This window comes from Drosophila pseudoobscura, chromosome 2 (assembly GCF_009870125.1).
Source record: "Drosophila pseudoobscura strain MV-25-SWS-2005 chromosome 2, UCI_Dpse_MV25, whole genome shotgun sequence".
NCBI lineage: Eukaryota > Metazoa > Arthropoda > Insecta > Diptera > Drosophilidae > Drosophila > Drosophila pseudoobscura.
The window spans coordinates 1270589-1290005 of NC_046679.1; the positions used below are offsets into that span (position 1 = coordinate 1270589).

Below are 19417 nucleotides of genomic sequence, written 5' to 3' on the forward strand. Positions count from 1 at the left end.
TGTGTGGTTGGAGGCTAAGAAAAGCTCTAGTTTCCTTGGTTTCGGTCTCCACTGACACGCGCACAGAGGCTCCGAGGCGGATCTGGTCAAAACAGCGATAGGAGACGGGTGGTGCTGCCAAGATTTGCTTTGGTCAAAAGGCAAGTGGACCTCAAGCTTGGCTTTGGGCCAACGCCAGCAATATGTGCGAATCTGCATGAACATACGAATTCGAAGCGTACACGAAGTCAAAGAGAACCGCTTTTTTGTGGGCCATGTGCAGTCGTTCTGTTTCTGTTGGCCCGAAACCGAGTCTGGCTTTTACTGACGCTGTCGCCGTTGCTGTTGCCTTTCTGACGGGACGGGTCTACTCGTACGTTCTGTGCTGGCTGTGAGCCGAGCTTTTCTTGGCTCTGGCTTCTTGGGCGCTGCTGCTGCTGCTGGCCAGCACCAGCACTTATCAGCCCCTGATCGCTGTGGGAATTCAGTTAATTGTGGACGCTGTAGCCAAACGGACGCAAGACGCGGCGCACGAAACGTTCCCATTTCCACAGACAGCTTTCGACTCTGTTTCGCTGCTCGTGAAAGTACTTGGCCAAGACTCTGGGCCTGGCCCGAACACCACCCACTACCCACGACTCCTCCTTCTCCCGCGCCAGCTCCGGCTCCAGCGTCAGTTGCAGTTGCAGGCCAATTCGCGGAGCTAGCCAATAACACAGCTGAAAACTTATTTAAGGACCGTTCCAAAAGAGCCCCACCGAAAGTCCCCCACCAAAAGGATAGAGGAAAGGCACGACTACCACAGCCAGAGACAGTTTTCGACCAAGTCAGTTAAATAACAAGTTTTCAGAGTGTGTGTGCGCGTGCGTGTGTGCCTGTGCAGTAAACAATAATTAATTGAATAAAACAAACATTCCATAAACAAAAACCAAGTCCGTCTAGAGCTCGCGCGCCAATATTGCTCCAATTTAAATAAACAAAAGAGAAAAAAATCGGCTTAGCAACAAATGCATTGAACAATACACCGAACAGATCGTAAATATAGAAAGCTTAACAATCAATTCCAGCAACAATTACAAGAAGAAAAACAACAAACAACAAACAGCAACAGCAACAACAACAACAACAACAACAGCAACGAGGGATTAAAACAGCAAGCAAAAACAGCCATAAATGTGGTGGGTGCATTATTGGTAAGCCTCGACGTCGGGTCGGGTTTTTTTTTTGGACCAAGCAAAAACACACACACACACACACACACACAGGGTAACAGAGTAACAGTTCCAGTAACAGTAACGGTTAATAATATGCCAGTCAGAGAGACGTATACGTATATATATATATACATATATATATGTATATATAGATCGCTTTGCTGCAAACGTCTAAAATTGGCCAAATCCAAAACGTTTTTATGCGCAAACGCGTTTCCTTTTTTTTCGCCCCTTAAATTTGTTCGGTTTTTCGTTTGTTTTTGCACTCGACGTGTTTTAATTTCGGTTTTTTTTCGGTTTTTTTGCATTGCAAAATGCAATACTGCGAGTATTTCCATTCGAGAGAGTACCCTTGTAACAATTAGGGGGACTTGTGGACTCCTATAAATGGGAAATATATTCTTGATATATGTAGGAATATCTCTTGATAATTCTTAACCGCTATTTTGGTGTATCTACTTGTCTTTTCCTATATAATACTGTCTCCCCTATAAGACCAAACCTTGTTAAATAGATACCGGTACGATTGGTACGGTACGATGCCGATCTATGGAACGCATCTTAACTCTAAAAGAGATCGTATAACTTACAAAAGTACTTAAGACCGAAAAAAGTGAGAAAAGTAGCTGACTTTTTGGAAGAAATTCTACAAAATCTTCACAGATTGTGCTGGATTATGTGGAGTTCTATTGAGATCGGAAAGCTGCTATAGTAGATATATATATAGATATAGTAGAATTTGTGCCAACAAATTGGGTACCTCTTTAGATAATCCAACAAAACATTAGAGGTTCTGGTTTCCTTCAAAATTTGCCAAAAGTCGAGGTCCTACTTGTATATATCATGTATCTGAGATCCGAAAGATACTAAGAGCAGCCTGAGGAAGGGAAACTGCCATAATTGCCATAATAAGTCACATATCAGCCCATACACCCATTAATTTTGGCAAGGGTATCTCCTACTTCGACCTTTATTTCTTCGTTTGGCTTTGGCTTTGGTTTTGGTTTGTTGTGGCTGCTGGCTCTTGGACTTCTTGCAACCCATTGGCCACAAAGTGGATTTGTCTTCAATTGTGGAAATCTGTATAAGGCTCAGGGCGGGGCAGGGGCAGGGGCAGGGGCAGGGACAGTGCGGTTGGTTGGCTGTTAAGCCACCAACCTGAGTCGGTTGCAGCTCCGAAAATATGTCGGCCAAAGAGCTTCAAGGTCATGGATGAAAGTGTGTCTGTCTGTCTGTGAATCAGAGTATTGGCATGCACAGACGGTGTTTCGGTGTTTCGGTATTTCGGTATTTCGGTGGGTCTCAGATTGTTTTTGTACTTGTTTCCAGTTGGCAATCAAAAAAAAAAAAGGTTTCAGAGCGTCTTTTGTCTAGGGCGAAATCCCGATACCAATTTTTGATGTTGATGGACAGCCGTGGATTAATTTGTTTTCGGAGAGGCCCAAAAGAGAGATAAGTATCGCTCCCCTAGGAGATTGTTGCAATTGTCTTTTGTGTGTGTGTGTGTGTGTGTTTGATGGACAAATGGGGTTTTAATGGGGTCGAAATGGGGCTGGGGCGGGAGGGAGGGTCTTTTGATTTGGCATGCATCTTGGTAGTCTGTAATTTAGATCTCCCCCTCCTTATTGGGAATCTACTGTAGTAATTAACGGTTCGCTGTAATTGGGAGTTGATTTACCGACCTACTGTCCGGCCGGGCCCGGCCTGCCTGGCATTCAAATTAATTTCGGATTTGTTTTGTCCAATTGAAAGTCCAGTCCCCGCTGAATGCCAAGGAAAAGCCTCGGTAGTCCGGCCTCCAAGGGCATTGATTGGGTTTCTGTGAGTGAAGTGATGGAAAATGTATGTCAAAGCTTTGTGATCGAGGTTTTATATGGAAAAATATGTAAAGGTAGCTGAAGAATCTCTAGAAAGTAATCATTAGTAGGTGCTTCATGCCTTTTCGATAACAAACCCCATTTTTGTAGGCAGATTCCTTTGTTGGACGATGCCCGTCTTTGTAGTGACGAAACGCATTCCTGCACTCCCAAAAATAGATACCAGCACACGATTTAATGACTCTATCAATGTACGAATAATAATAAACGATTTATTATAATGTTTCCCCCGAAAACCCCTCGAAGTAATTGCAAGTCTCAATCAAACAAATGCTCCACTCATTGAGTGAAGTCCTCGCCTGTCGGCGGCCTCTGGCTTAACCCTTAATCAATCAAAAAGTCGTATCGATAATTTCTATAATCTGTAATCTCCTGACCACCGACATTCTGAGCCAGATTGCAAAAGTTCGAAGCGTTGCCAAACTCGTTCAGCAAATTTTTCAACAAAATTATTATTAAATGCTTAATTGCAGCAGCCGCGCGCTGAGCTTTGGCCAAAACAATTAAAGGCTGCAAAAATGTTAAATTAACAAATTATATGTTGGCCACTAAAAAACAAAGCAAAGTAAACGAAACGAAACGAAATGAAACGGTTGCAAAAACGCCTCAAACTCGTGCGACCTGCCAAAAGATACGAAGGAAAAACCAAAAACAAGTTGGGGATTGCACTATTTTCGGTGTTAGTCTTCGAGCAAGATGACAAATGGCTCAAATGGTGGCATAAAGAGCAGAGGCAGTGCAATAAACTCTGAAAAATTCCATGGAAATATCAACAAAAACAGAAAACGCTCCAATTAGCGGACGCGTACCCTTCCAGGGGGTATTACTCTGCGAAAGAGGGGTTGGCACAGCGTCGATTCTTTGGAGCTGTGGAGCTTCTGGAAGTGTATCTAAGTCTTCGGCTGGAAATTGTCACGATCTCCTTTCTGGTTTGTCTTTGCATTGACTTTGCCTCGACTTTGGAGTGGTGTCGATAACATAACGCATACGACGTGTGGCCTCTCCCTTCTTTTGCCTTTTCGGCTTTCGGTCTGTCCGTCCCTCAACTCGACTGAGGTCCGGTCCCCCCCTCCCTCATGAGGAGTGTTAATGAATTGCAGTCTGTCCCAGGGGGGGGAGTGGGAGGTGGATTGGAAATGAAAATGGAAATGTTTGACAATTTGTCACCGCGTCCAACACTTGTCTCGTCTCGCCAAAGCCGATGCCAATTGCGGGTGCGGGCCACGTCTGAGACCATTTGTTACACATTTTATTTCGTATTATTTGTCTCTTTTATACGAGTATCTTTTGTAGTGGACCCCCCCTTCCTCTACCCACCCTCATCGCATGCATTGGGTGTACTTAGTGGCAATTTATTTGCCATTACCTTTTGCTCTGTCCACTTTTCAGTGTTCACTTCTGGTTTTAAATCAAGTTTATTAACCGGAATCTGTCAGTGTGCGACTACGGGTGCGAGTGCGAGTGCGAGTGGTGTCTGTGAGATCTATCTGTGTTCGCATTCAGGGCGTATCCATAACTATCGATTAGCATTCTAATTTATATACTAACTGCTGCCCCCCCCCCCCCCTATCCCCAGAGAGTGGGGCACAAATTTAGCAACGCCAAGGGGCATGCACGAGTTTGTATTCGCATTCGGATTACAATTTCAAGACCAAGCTGCGGTCGATACTCTATCGAAGCAGGGAGTTGGGACTTCAAGGCCCCAAGTGGCAGAGTCTGGCAGATCTAGCAGATGATTCTGGTGGGAATTGAGAGGTTTATCCCCTGATTGTGTCAGCATTTTTTTAGGAAACCCTAATGAACCGAACCCCCAACCAAACGGCGGGTAATTATTGTTTAAACTTATAATTTGTTCATTAATTTCAATGAACTTCTTGAGACTGAAACTTGTTTCCTCTAAGAATAACTTGGAAGAGTATTCCTGCTACCAACATTTTTCTCTGCACTCTTTTGCTGCTGTTTTTGGCCTTAACCCAAGTGACGTCTACAGCCAATAGCTGCAGCCGAGAGGTACAGACATAGGTGTATCTAGAACTAGAACTAAACCGATTTCCAATTCCTATTCCAATTATGGGTGCAGCAGTAATTCACAGACGTTTAGCTGGAGATTACGAATGTGGGAACAAAACCATGGACTCGTAACTCTTACTTTCATGAATGTAACGCAGAAGAGGCTGCGGCGATGAACCAAGATGAACCCTGCCCAAAGAACCACAAAATCAGAAGAGGGAAGAAGGCCAGACACAAGAGAGTGGAATCAGCATAGAAAAGAGAACAAAATCCATTTGGAATATGGTATATTATATATTAAATGCCGGCTAGTACGTATACGAGTCGAGGCGAGTCGAGGCGAGTCGAGTCGAGTATGGGAGGTGGTTCTCGCTGTCCAACTTTGGCTAATTAATGAGGCGTTCGTTCTCAGAGAACGAAACTTTCGTTTTTAATGAGATGCCTGCCGACTGCCTGCCTGCGTGCCATAAAAAATTGTATTTGTTTTCCTTGCGAAATTCCTAAATAATTAAAGCCATTGAATGTGCTGCCTGGGGAGAGAGGGGATAGACGTTCCGACACCGACACCGCATAGACCATGAGTAATTATATAGACTGTGAAGAAGGGGCTTGATAAGAACTAGAACTGGTTTCTGGTTGCTTTTTGCTCTGTCGTTTTGCCCTGTCTTTAGTTTTTGCTTTGTTTCAATATTTTATGGATTTGACTTTGGCTAGGATTTAATTACATGGTCTGTCTGTCTTTCGGTCCGTTTGTGTGGCGGAAATGCCTGAGAAATGTTAATTAAATTACGGATGGTAAGCGCCAACTCATCTTTATGGTAGAGTACCACGGAATACATGTACCCTCGAATACACTCGAGTGCCCTAAAGGCATCCTCTTGACCTCTTCTTAAGCTGGTTTTCAGATGTGATTAGATGATCACTGGCAGACTGCTTTGATGGGTATCTGAATAGTCGCATTCTTGTCTCTACCGAGTACCTGCGGTTGCAGCAACTCCTCAATGGCATGCCAATTGTTGGCTACAAAAAGCTATCAAAATACTTGCCATTAATTATAAATATGTTGAAATTGCAACACAGACGATGCGATGGAGCATCTGTCTGGCACTGGCACTGGGGCTGTGACTGAGACTGTGACTCTGCGACTCTGTGACTGGGCCTGGGCTTGGCTCTTTTGTGGTGGCCACAGTCTGTGGCACAGTCAATCCGTGGATGGCTGGCTCTCTGCTGCTGCTGCTAACCTGTTGCCAATACAAGTTCAATGATTCTTTGTGTCTCTCTCTGCGGCTGCGAGAGGAGACTCTTCAAATTAGCTGCTGCTCTCGCAACGATTTCTGGTGTGAAATGCACCTTGACATTTGGGCTGGATATTTCCCATTGATTAACGATTAACGATTGAACGCAATGGATCTGCTTTATTTGTTTATAAATTATTTATTATTTTGCAATTATAATGCTATATAATGCTATGTCTGTGTGTGTGTGTGTGTGTGTGTCGAATGTGGCAATGACTTTGATATTTGTTGGTCCGGTGGGAAACCTCTGCTCCGCTCTGTGCTCCGCTCTGTGCTCGGCTCTGTGCACTAATTGCCCGCTTCTTGTTCTCCTTAATTGCAGTCATTAACAAGCGCGGATCCCCCCATACACAGGCCATACACGGACCATGGTCCAGCAGCAGCTGCCCGGGGTGGCCAAATGAATCACGCTTGAGGAAAGTGCGCTCCATTAAGCACAACCACATCCATATCCCAGCGAGAACAAGAGACACCAGCGGCACTAAAACGCTTGATTAACTCCCCGTGGACGCGAGTGGAACAGGTGGACCGTGGACCGTCGATTCCCCCCCTCCTGGAGCTGCCATGGCACACTTTTGCTGGTTCCTCAGACTGGGCTTTCTGCTGCTGGTAAGTGTCACATTAAGGCGGTAATTGCCACTCATGAGGCCGCTAAATTATGGCCAGGTGCGAGCCGCAGTTCCCGGGAATCGGTTCACTTTCGGCCAGGCCCAAACTTAAGTTCAAGGCTTCTCTTCGCTTCTCAGATTAGCAATGTGTGCGGTTCCTAGCCCCAAGAAAAAACTAGTTTAAATCGATGCCGAAATCCCTTCTAAATCGGTCACCATCTGGCGGCAAAGGAGTGCTACTCAGCTGGCAATAGTTTTCGCTAGGAACTCCCAAGTAGTTCAGGCACTCGCTGATATGGAAAGTAGATTGATTTGAAGCTTTGATTGAAATTCCCAAACAGGCGATGGTACCATGGCATTGAAAGAACTTCGATAATCGAAATATCTTCCATTCAGACACTAGAAGAGAAGAAGAATACCCCTCTTCTTCTACTTTCGTGGTCGTTAAATCTCTAAAAACCATTCACAAATTTCCCCGATGAACTCGTGGCCTCACTCATCATCATTTGGACGTCTTGTAACATTATATCATCCCAATCAAATCCATTTTTAGGTCGAACCACTTTTCTTTTTGTCACGGTTTTCCCTCTCTGCAGACCGGGAGAATGCACCTTTATGGCCCCTGACTTTCCTTTCCCGCCAATTCCCAGGCCCCCCCCTCGAATGCAGTTGCCAAATGCAAGTCCATTAACTTGGCCAATGCGTTTTGAAAAATAATTTAATGGTGCGATCGCCAGCCACTTGTGTGTTGGCTTTTGCTTTGTTTCGACTCGGCTCGCTTTTATTGGCCCGAAAATCATCCATAACAGGGGGCTGGCGAATGCATTTGGAATTAATTTTTACCACACTCGATTGTGCCTGTGTGCCTGTCTGGCCCGCACTTTATTGACTGCTCATTAGACAAAGAGACCAACGGACCCGCGGACGGACAGACCCTCGTTGATTGTGAGTAATGTGGAGTGCGGGCTGGAGCGCGGGGTGGAGTGTGGGGCAGGGTAAACGGAGGCTCGAATAAACTAAATAATTGCACGCGATTTGACTGCAGTTGCAAGTTATATGTGCAACGGAGCCGCGGCTCTGTGTCTCTTCTAGGGGTCTGGGCAGTCGGTCTCTGACGGCGGCTACGATTTGCAAATTGTGGACAGCGGGGTGTGTGGTGGGGCAGCGGGGTGTGGTGGCTCCTAGTGGCGCAACAACATTCTAAAGTGAACATTTCTTTCGAACATTAACCCACTGAGCTCCGAGCGGGGCGCATCTGAGCCCAAAGTCTCCTTCGTCAAGGTTCCTGGGCCCAACATGGGTTAATTTCCCACACAGATCTGTTTTTGTTTCAGTCTCTATTTCTGTCTCTCCGCCATGTAATTAATAAATGTGTGGTGCTCGGTACTTGTGCCCCAAACTGTTGCAGTTGCAGTTGCCGTTGATTTGGCTGACTCTGATTCTGCCTTTAGCTCGAATTCTGGCTGTGTCTGAGGCTCCGTCTGTGGCATTGAGCTTCGAGCACTGCCCTAATGTGGGCTGCACTTGGCTGGCAGATCGATAGCCAGATAGTTGTAGCCTGTAATGACACACAGGCCAACTACACTCGACAAAAAATATAAGAGAATGCTTAAACATTGAATCACCCCCGATCATTTCCAGGAAACAGAGAATAGATCCCTCGTGGAACCCATTTCCCAATCTTTTTGCGAGTGTATTGTGGTTTTTAAGCTTGCAACACGGCCACAATGCACAATGCACTCGCCACAGCTGACGACAGCGGGTGGTGAGCCAGTGAGCCGGTGAGCCAGAGAGCCAGTGAGTGGCTGCTACCAAAAAGATTAGACCCCAACTGAAGCTGGGGCTGTAGCTGTGGCTGTAGCCGTTTAGGACCCGCTGACACATTCACTTGGCCACTGGCTTTGTGGTTTCTGCTGTGCGGTGGCGGTGGCGGTGGCTGGCTGCTCCTTTCAACGCCCACCGCTAGGGGCAGACACCACTCGAACCCGAAAATATGCACAAATTCAAGTATTACATGACTTTTTCCGCATTCGATAGCTTCTCGCTGTGTGGCCTGAGTCACACTCAGTACGTACTACGTGCGAATCCTGTTCGGCCTTAGATCAATCATCTCATCTGTGTATGAAGTTTAATGGAAATGCTATAAAAATACTTCCGAAATTTGCATAAAGCATTTGCTGAATCGAAAAACTGTCAACCGTGTCAGCCGCTCACTGAATTGCGTTGTGTTGTGTTATGTCAAGCGTAAAAACTGAAATCACGATGATTGTGGCTAATTAAATTGGAGGTATCAAGTGGCAGCATCAGCATCAGCACCAGCACCACCCGCGGCACTTGAAAGCCAATAGCCAATCGTGTGGTGTGGTGTGTGCTGCCAACTGCCAAATGATCTTAAATAAAAAGAGTGCTCATTAAGGCGTGATTATTGGTTAATTGTTAGGGCAACAATCGGAGTCGACCGAAGGCGGATATATCCCATTGATTCGGAGCGCCTGTTCTGGTCTTCTGTTCTGGACTGAAAATATCTTTTCTGACACTTCCGCTAAGTTGACAGCCGTGAAAATTGTCGCCGCTGTTGTGGCAATTGTGATTGGTGCAACAATCGAATGATAAATCGACAAAAATCGCCAGTGTAAAGTGCAAAAGAATGTCCAACAGGATTAGCGGGCTGATCAGCCCCTGCTGATAAGTCCCCCACTGATAAATCAATCAAGATTAATAACTGCCTATCATGCGGTGGTATCATTGGAGTGATTGGAGTGGTACAGCGGCAGGCACAGGTCTCTCGTTTCATTCATTCATTAAACTGGAGCACGTCACTGACCAGTCGGTTCAAGTAACCCCGGGGAGACAATGGAAAGGAATTCGCATTGTCCACCTGCGTTTTTGTCGATCGTTTGGGAGTACGAGGGTATTTTTAGAACGTTTTTTCTTTTGTTTTAGGGCGTTACGCAAAGACACAGATATGCGTGCGGCCACAAAGCCCTTTTGTAATCACAAACTGGGCACAGAGCGGGCTTTTGGTGTCAATGCTAAACGCTCACCGCCCGCGGTCGAGTACTTCTGCAATTTTAGACATAAAAGGCGAGGCGAGGCGACCGACCGACCCGCTGGAGACTGGCTGGTGACTGGTGACTAACCCCCACAGTGGTGCGGATCGGTCAGATACTTACCTCTCTGACTGTGTAATTTTAGCACATGTGCGAAGGTGTTTGCTAGAGCGACTGTCGACTGTCGACTGCCGCGACTGCTGACTGCCAGCGATATGATCTAAAAAATGCCCGGCGACAGGCGCCCACTTTTTGCTGGATCCCCACTGCCGGATGTGGTTATTGTTCTTGTTCATGAAGTATAAACCTTATACTATATGCACAAACGTTTATTGAATAATTATGCTATTTTTTTCGGATCAATTTCCATTAATATTTGATTCAATTTGCGCGCCTTTCCATTCGAAATCGATTTTTCTTGCGGAGCTGCAAACGATTTGTCCGCCTGCAATTAGCATTGCTAATGCCAGATACTCGCGAGATGGATTTAAATAGCCATAAATATGTTTTATGCGCCTGTCCGATCCGATCTGATCTGATTTCCTTTGGCAGGGCAAGTTCGTGCCCTAAGTCTTTTGTTTTTTCCACTGGAAGTGGTGGTGTAATGGCGGGGGTGGGTGTGGGGGCGGCTGATAACAATTTATTGCCAATCTCTGGCCATGAAATATACTGCATTATTACTGCATTTGCTTAGAGGGAGACTGTCCAACTGCGAAGCTGTTGAAATCTAAAGGAAAAGGCGCACATTCGAACACCGTTAAGTGATTTATCAATGTTAAGATAAGTTTTGCGATTGTTTATGCTGTATAGTTCTCTGAGCAAAGATTACTCATGCCAGGCAGGATCCCTTTAGGCCAGAGAATGCAACCTGATCTGGCAGACCTTTCCCGAGCCGAAGCTGGGTCTTTCCCTGCCCCAACTCCAAGCGAAATTGATATATGATCAGCTGAAAGATGAGTCAGAGAAATGCCTGGGGAAAAAACAACCCCCAGAGGAATGCCTTGCTGACTGGAAATGACATATTGACCAGCCGACAGGCGAGCAGTAATAGCTGTAGTAATGTTGCTCCATTTTCCACTTAACCGATTTCCACTCCACTCCAGTCCAGTCCGATCCGATCCGATCCGATCGAATGCTATGCAAAGTGTTTGCAATCCCATAAGCATTGTGTGTGTTTTCGCTACCTTGCGCCACCCACTTGCAACGCGGCAGCAGCGGCAGCGGCGGCGGTTAATTATGCCACACAGTCGCACCATTTGACTAGGGAGCAACATGCACCACTTCAAACAGATCACCGCTACGCTGCACCACATCCACAGCCACATCCACATCGCATCGCGGAGCCCAGCATTCCGCTGATGTCTTAATAGACCTCTCGGCACATTATTATTCAAATGTCCATTGCATGACTTGTGCATATCTGTATATCTGTTTATCTGTATATCTGTAGATCGGAGCATATGTCTATAGATCGCGCGTCGATCGATCCGAATGATATTTTAATTACGCAAATTTATAAATAGATCGCTGAGATAAGCAACAGCCAATGCGATCACATCGATCGGATCGATCGGATTGATCTGATTTGCATAAAAGATCAATCGAGGAATATGTCGAGCATAACTAATGCTTTCCCTCTTCCCCGTCTCTCCCTCATTCCGTTACAGATGCTGTCCGGCTGCCGGACACGTCCCACGGGGCGGCAGAGTGAGCTCATCGCGGGCAATGAGTTCCTCAAGCTGTTCCTGGACCACGACGAGCAGCAGCGCAGCCTGCACAGCAGCGAGCAGGAGTTCGAGGGCCGGGCGGAGACCCACCGCCAGCGAACGGCCAGCGGCAGGAGCCTGGAGCACAGGACACGCTTCAGGAACACGCTCGCCAACAGCAAGGATCACGAGGCTCGGGCGGAGAGAGGGGAGGTCGTTAAGCTGGTGACCAGCGGCAGCAAGATCGTCTTCCTCGAGGACGAGCCCCGCTCCAGCAAGTCCAAGACGAGCAGCGACGAGGTCAAGGTCGTGGCCGTCAGCGTGAGCTCATCCAGCAAACGGGGTCCCAGTCCCCGCGCCCGCGCCCGCCCCCGCCCCAGCACGAGTTCCAGCTCCACGACTGCCGCGACTGCCAGCGGCTCGGGGTCGGACTTTGTGAATCGCTCGCACAAGAGCGAGCTCTCCATCGAGGAGACAGAGCCCCGGCTCGCGCCCGACGCCATGGAGGGGGACAGCGACTCTCTGAACAGCGCCTCCAACATACAGAGCGTCTTGGCGGCACCAGCACTAGCCGGCACCTTCCCGCGGGGAAGCAACCGAAGCGAGGAGGTAGCCGTCACCCATGAGGCGGTCGAGGGCGAGGACAAGCTGCTGCCGTTCCAGACGGTGATCTATCACGACTCCAAGCAGGGTCGCGGGCCGCAGTCAAGATCAATATCGTACAGCTCCATATCGCAGAACGTGGACGATCTGCAGGCCTGGCAGCAGTCCACCCGCGGCGGCATCCTGGCCGAGGCCCAGAGGAATGTCAGCGAGAGCCTGAAGCCCATTCCCAGGCCCGGACACGGCCACCCTTCGTCCTCGGAGCCGGCCAAGTTCTACTCCGTGCCCTCGAAGATGTACAGTGTGCCGAGCAAGTTCTACTCGGAGCCATCCAAAGTCTACTCCGAGCCCTCCAAGATGTACGGACAGCCGGAGAAGGTCTACTCGGAGCCCTCGAAGGTGTACGGCCAGCCCTCGAAGTTCTACTCGCAGCCGGCCAAGGTGTATGGGGAGCCCGCCAAGGTGTACGGAGAGCCGGCGAAGACCTACTGGCCCCAGACGGTGACCACCTCCACCGTCACTCCTGGCCCCGTGCCCTCGTCCACTTCGGAGTACAGCTCCAGTCCGACGAAGGCGCCTGGAACTAGTACGACTCCCATGCCCATAACTGTGCCGCCGGGGGCTGCCCCCAGCACCTTTGTGCCCTCACGTTCCCGGCCGCGACCTGCAATTGTCTCTCGCATCGCCTTCGGCGAGGCTCAGAGCACAAGCACCAGCACCACAACGGCAGCCACAGCTCCCCCAGCACTGCCAGCCACCACATCAGCCCCGGCCATCGCCAAGCAGCCAGAGTCCAGCACATCTGCCCCCGTCAGACCAACCACTTGGCAGCACCATTATCACAGCTACAACCATCAGCAGCAGCATCATCCGCAGCACCACCACCCGACCGCCTCGCCGCCGCGTCGAGTACTCTTCAATTTAGATAAATTGCCTTATGATTTATTGAATGCACCACAGCCGCAGCATCAGCAGTCGCCCCACCATCTACTGGATCCCAGTCCGAGCCACTTCCAACAGCCGCAGCCACAGCCACAGCCACAGCCACAGCAGCGTCCATGTTGGGAGCAACGTCAGCATTCATCACTGCCGCATCAACATTCTAATCAAAATGCCAAAGGATTGCCCAATAGAGGTGAGTCGCAAAGAGTCTCAGTTTTGAGTCGCGGAGTTTGGTCTGAAGACAAATTACACTGTTTAACAAAGTTCAGAATGCATTTGCATAAATTAAAGAGAGTGGCGCTTTTTGAAGATAGTTTAAGGGAAACTTAATTAGAGTCAAAGGGGGATCGAAATTGGAAGTATGCTTGATAGTATTTCTATATCGTAGATCAGTCACATTCTACAGCTGACACACTCTGAGAAAACCATAGGCATAGTTTAAAGAAATATACACATATTTGAATGAAATAACTAATAGAATTCACTTCGAATTTCAAATCACAAAAGTGCGTTGTTGCAAAACGTAAGATTCTTTCGACTTAAAATCGGTTACCAAAGAGCTTGCGATATCTGAATGATTTGCAAATAAATATAAATATTTATTTGAAATATGAAATAGATTTGGATACAAAACTAATGTCAAGATGTAACTGAAAACACTCTCAGTGCAAATCCTAGGTGTATCTATTCGATACTCTGGGCTTTTTCCTCTGGGTGTATATAACACGATACTCCAGTCGAGTACTCGCCCAGAAAACTACTGAAGGAATGTGGGCACAATCGTCATAGGTATTCTTGAACTTTGTTAATCAGTGCAGCTTTGAGTTGCAACGACAACGCACCATGAAACCCATGCTAACCCCCCTTCTGGAGGGGCAACTAATCTTGAACTTATCAGACATCATCTTTGTTGCTCCTCCCCCAACATAAACCTCTCTTCATCGCTCTCCCTGTCTCCCTTCCTCCCGCAGATCTAGTCAAATGTATTTCCAAATTTGCACACCAACATGGAGCATCATCATCGTCATCAGGGGCACCATCATCGTCATCGGGGGCTTCGTCAGGGGCGGCCGGCTATTCGTACAGCTCCAGCTCGACAAGCTCCTCGTCGTCGTCTTCGTCGTCCTCCTCTCTGGGGCGGCCCCGCGACTCCATCAACATGCCGCAACATCACCACTTTACCACCGAACGCCCCGAGCAGTACACCCCGACCTCAGAGCAGAATTACGAAATTGAAGAGTCCGTAAGTGTTATGACAAACGGACGAGCCCACGGACCGCAGGGCCAGGGCGGCGGGGCAGCGGCTCTGGCCACAGTCACATCTGCAGAGACTGCCACACCACCAGCTGCCACAACCACAGCCAGCAGCGCGGCGGCAGGGGCAACCACTGCAACCAGTGGTCGCGGCCGAGGCATAGACAGGGGACGTGGTTCGGTGGTGTACAACGCCGACGCAAATGCCAACCACGACTACGACGCTGGCCAAGACGACGACGGAGGGGAGGTCGGCGATGAAGCTGGCGAAGATGCAGATGGAAATGCAGACCGCGGCAGAGAGGGGGCTGGGGCTGGGGCCGGGGCCGGGGCCGGGGCCGGGGCCGGCAACGAGGAGGAGGACAAAGTCGCCTATGTGGTGGAGGGACGCAACTATCGCAAGTATCGGGTGGAGGAGAAGACCGACGACGGCTTCATTGTCGGGGAGTACGGAGTGGTGGACCACAACGACGGCAACCTGTGGGGCGTGCGCTATACCGCCGATTCGACCATTAACCGCAGCCTGATCCAGAAGGCACTGCTGGCATTTCTCAAGCTCAAGTGAGAGCTTGCACCTCCTCCACCTTCGCCTCCTCGTCGCCGTCCTACTCTTGCCGATACCACAACAACACAACAGCTGCAAAGCGGCATTCCACATGTGATCCAAGTCGTATTGTAGTTAGCGCGTAGATTAGCCTAAATAGATACACTAGATATAGTAGATACTTAGACTCGTAGATGTGTCCAGCCGTTGGCCAGACGATGTCGATTCCCACGAGATCAGGAGCACACTCGCACTACTCCTCCCCCACACCCCCCCCCCCCCCCCCCCCCCCCCCCCCCACTGAGTGTGTGTCTTGAGTGTGTGTGTAGTCAGTAAACGAATTTGTTTAATGTTTAGTTAATGTTTTAATTAATTTATTGTAGTTGTTGGTATTGTAATTGTAACCGTAACTCCTAATTTATTCAGTTAACCAGCCACGAAATTACAGACCTAGCAACTCTTGCCATACAGAACACGTACACCCGCGAGTACGTACCATTCCGCACCCTGCAACTAGAAGAGCCCTAAGTGCCAACGAAAACTATCCTAATTAGACCCTAAGAGACTCCTTGAATAGTGAAATAAAAGCCTAAATTACACCGAGAGAGTGATTCAGATACAGATTCAGATGCAGATGCAGATACAGATACAGATACAGAATGGTGTGGTGTACTGTGCATTAATCTCGCTGCGGGTGGGGAAGCGGAAAACAGAAAACGGAGCAGGATCTTCTCTAGTCTCCACTCCACTCCTCTCTTAAAGGTAAATGCCACTTAAAATTGATTAAAAACATGCTGCCAGCGGCCAGAAAGCGTTTCCCGGGACAATATCATTAAAACTTAATTGATATGAACAAGTGACAAAGCAGCATCAGCAAACACAGGGCCAGGAGGTCGTGGAGGAGCAGGAGTCGACGCATAAGGTACCCAGGAACTGAAGATAGTGAAGATATCTCTAAGAACCTCTAGTGTAGGGAATTCTAAAGTATCTCAAAAGATATAGCACCAGAATCCTTCGAATTGTGCGATCTGTATCTAGTATATAGTACCTACAGTCATCATCTACAGATCAGATCCAGATTCAGGCCCAAAATACACAAATCAAGTTTGGATAATCCGAATGGCAAGTACGCAGGTCCCTTCCCTTTCCTTTGCTGATCCGATCTGATCCGATACCCTGGCTTAGGAGACCCCTGCATCGCAAATCGAAATCGCTTTCAGCTTTATGGTTTTGTCAAGTGAAACGCGGAAGCCGATAACTGGAATCGCGGCCATTCAGGCATCAGGGCATCAGACATCAGGGCATCAGGCACAAGGCATCCGCAATCGGTATCGGTGCGCCCTCGGTCGAGCGAACAGTTGACAAAGTCAAGGCGGCCATTGAGGGAGTTTTATAGACACATTTGGCCAATTAAGAGCAGCAATTCCATAAATGACCAACAGCTGGCAGTGGTTTACTGATCTGCCCCAATCTCCTCCTTGCGGCCACCACTGAAAGCGAGCCCCATAAATGCGAAATGCGAAATGCGAATCAACTGGAACTTGACTGAGGCTGGGACTGGGACTGAGACTGAGAGGTAAGACCTTCGAAGGTCGCTGAACGACCTTGCTTGCGGTCGCCGGTGCCTCCTCGATCCGTCTTTGGCGTCTGCGTGTCGTCATTTGGATGGGATTTTATTGCTCCTCGGGGAGATGGGCCCCAGACCGAGAGCCTGCAAAATTTCCACTAATGATTGCATGCGCCAGTGCCGGTGTCAGTGCCGGTCCTGTCTCCATTTCTGGCTTCGTCTCGGACTGTGGCTGGGGCAGTGGCTATTTATAAATATGTAAGACAATCGGGGGCCAGGTGAGTGTAGAAGTTCAAGCTTTGGTATGCTGCTGTCTTATCGCAAACCGGCAATCAGCCCCAACCCCTGACTCCAACTCCTACTCCTACTCCGACTCCTACTCTGATTCTGATTTTTACTGGGACTTGGCAGCATCGTCGACGCGATCTGCGTGAAGAAATAAAACACAAGACCATAAAACAAGAAAGGAATGCCAGTTTCGGTAACAGAACTTTAGATACACTAGCAGAAGCTATAGGATATAGTCGTCCGAGACAAGAAGATTATGGTAAGGATCTGCCGAGGTTTCTATTACTTGCAGAAGGCTTTCCAGAGAATGTATACCCTTTCTGCATCCCAAACGTCTGATCAAAGTCCATAACACCCCCTCTGCAAGAGTATAAAAAGAGAATGTTCCTGGTTCTGGGTCTGGGTCTGGTCTCAGATTTAATGCGAAATGCCAGAGCCAGTGCCAGTGCCAGAGCCCCTGAGACAGAGAGATAATGCTGCTGGGGCTCTGGAGGAGACCGAGACCGGGCCGTGCCCTTTCTGCGGTCAGCTGCCTGATGGACATCTCCGAAGAAGGAACTGAAACTGGTTATACCGTTGCGGGGCTTAAGTGAGGCAATTATGAGGCACAACAGAACTGTTTTCTGGTCAGCTCCAAGATCGAGAAAGTGTCTAAAGCATGATGAATGCCAAGTAAACATGTTGCCCGTTTTATTTCCATCTCGCAGTCGGATCTCCTCCGGCTTCGGGGGCGTATAGGCTGTGCGTGTCGACAATAAATTTGAAAACTACACGATTGCCCCTGCCTGACAGGTTGAACGTCGGCACGCCCTTACGCCCTCCCAACGTCCTCCTTAGTGGCTTTTTAATGCGATGGGCGTGCCGCTAGAATGGCCGTTCTGACAGCTGTGAGGAGGCTTCATTAAATGCTGCCCCATCTTCATCTCAAGTCCCAGTCCCAAGTCCCCATCCCCCGTCCCGAAACACAGCTGCAGATTCCTTTTACTTTTGCCTTCAGCTCCAACTAAATTGCTCTCCCATTGATCTGGCTTACAAGAATTTGCACTTTTATCTAGCCCCTGTCCATGTCCATGCCACTGTCCACGTCCGAGTCGGAGTCCTGCTGGCCTCGTTAGTTAATTATTCCTGCTCTGAGGCTCTCAGGCTCTGAGGCTCTCTGCAAGTACTCGGACTCCTTAATGAAGTATGCACGAAGCAGGTACTCGTATCTTTCCACTATTCACGATCCATTTTATTCAATATTCCAGTCTGGTGGATGATCGATCGCGGATTGCAAATTTATGACATGGCATTATAATTGACCGATTTGTCATTATAATTAGCGTACACACACCGCCGAAGCGGACATTCTGTGTGCATCGGAGCCTAATTTATGCATATTGTTGAGATTATTTTTAGAGGGGACAATGCAACAATACCACAAAAGAAACAATGTTGCAGCAACCTGAAAGGAAGGCAAGGGATTTTATGGGAGGATACAGAAACCAATTTATTATAAGCATCTTTAGATCGAAAATAATATGCGTATAATTGAGAGAATTAATTGGATAGAAATACTCGTCCGTATTAATATAGATACCGAGATGCATTCAAAAGGATATACATATTGATGATATATGTGAATATAGATAGATTATAGATAAAGACATGCACAGATAAATGGAGCCGGAAACTCGAATAGATAGATACATATACCCAAGTATAGATTAAAGATGCGTTGAAGGATGGTTAGACACGGACAGATTGATTAGAAATCGTATCAACAGATTTTCGGATTGAGGAAAAATAGTTGTCTGTACTGTGGCGCCATCTGTGTCTTGTGAGTTTTCTCGTGGATAAATTTCTTTGCAGCCATAAAGTATGCTACACTTTTTGGTGCTTCTCTTGAGCCCAACTGCACTACGACCGCACAGTAAAAACTGGACAGCGTGAACTCTTTTTGTGAATGATCAAATTCTATATAAATTACACTAAGATATGATATTTACCCCTTCAAACCATCGCTGATTAAGGCTCGAGGGAGGAACAAATTACTCGTGCCTCCCACCCGAAGCGGCATCATTCCTATGCCTCTTGACTTCGATGGCAAACCCTTGCCATATAATCCGTGAATCTATTTCAATGTCTTGAATCCAAAATCAATATTTATGTGGAAATGAAGGCTAGCAAAAAACGCCCACAAGAAAATGGAACACCGGAAAGAGAGATTAAAGAAAATTACCAAAAGTCATGAATCAAGCTGAAAAGTTAATGCAACAAAAAGAGTACTCGGCCAGTCAAACAATGAATAATGCAATATCATTGCACTGCCCATTCGGCAGTGCAGTGCAGATCCTTGCACATATGCCAGATATCCCGGTATGTCCTGGTATGTGTCTGGCATATGAATTTGGAGCACAACTAATTGTCTGCCGGCAATTAACAGGAAAAATATATTCAAAAACTCAACACTTTACTAATCTGCAAGTGTCAAGCGGAGG

General features: G+C 47.8%; 1 protein-coding gene across 2 annotated transcripts; it reads left to right on the forward strand.

Annotated features, from left to right (window-relative positions):
- Positions 1 to 436: 436 nt before the first annotated feature.
- LOC4800315 (SH3 domain-containing protein C23A1.17) lies at positions 437 to 15368 on the forward strand. Of its 2 annotated transcripts, none has more exons than XM_001357556.4 (4): positions 437 to 1172; positions 6698 to 6984; positions 11701 to 13477; positions 14256 to 15368. In XM_001357556.4, the coding sequence occupies exons 2-4, from the start codon at positions 6940 to 6942 to the stop codon at positions 15101 to 15103; spliced, it is 2670 nt and encodes an 889-aa protein (XP_001357593.3). In that variant the 5' UTR covers positions 437 to 1172; positions 6698 to 6939; the 3' UTR covers positions 15104 to 15368. The 2 variants fall into 2 exon arrangements, with proteins under 2 accessions (XP_001357593.3, XP_015038549.2); XM_015183063.2 differs by having other exon boundaries at positions 437 to 1157.
- Positions 15369 to 19417: the final 4049 nt, after the last annotated feature.

Coding starts and splice junctions, on each gene's coding strand:
- LOC4800315 (XM_001357556.4), top strand. CDS start 6,940: ATGGCACACTTTTGCTGGTTCCTCAGACTGGGCTTTCTGCTGCTG. Junction 6,985..11,700: donor GACTGGGCTTTCTGCTGCTG/GTAAGTGTCACA, acceptor ATTCCGTTACAG/ATGCTGTCCGGCTGCCGGAC. Junction 13,478..14,255: donor CAAAGGATTGCCCAATAGAG/GTGAGTCGCAAA, acceptor TTCCTCCCGCAG/ATCTAGTCAAATGTATTTCC.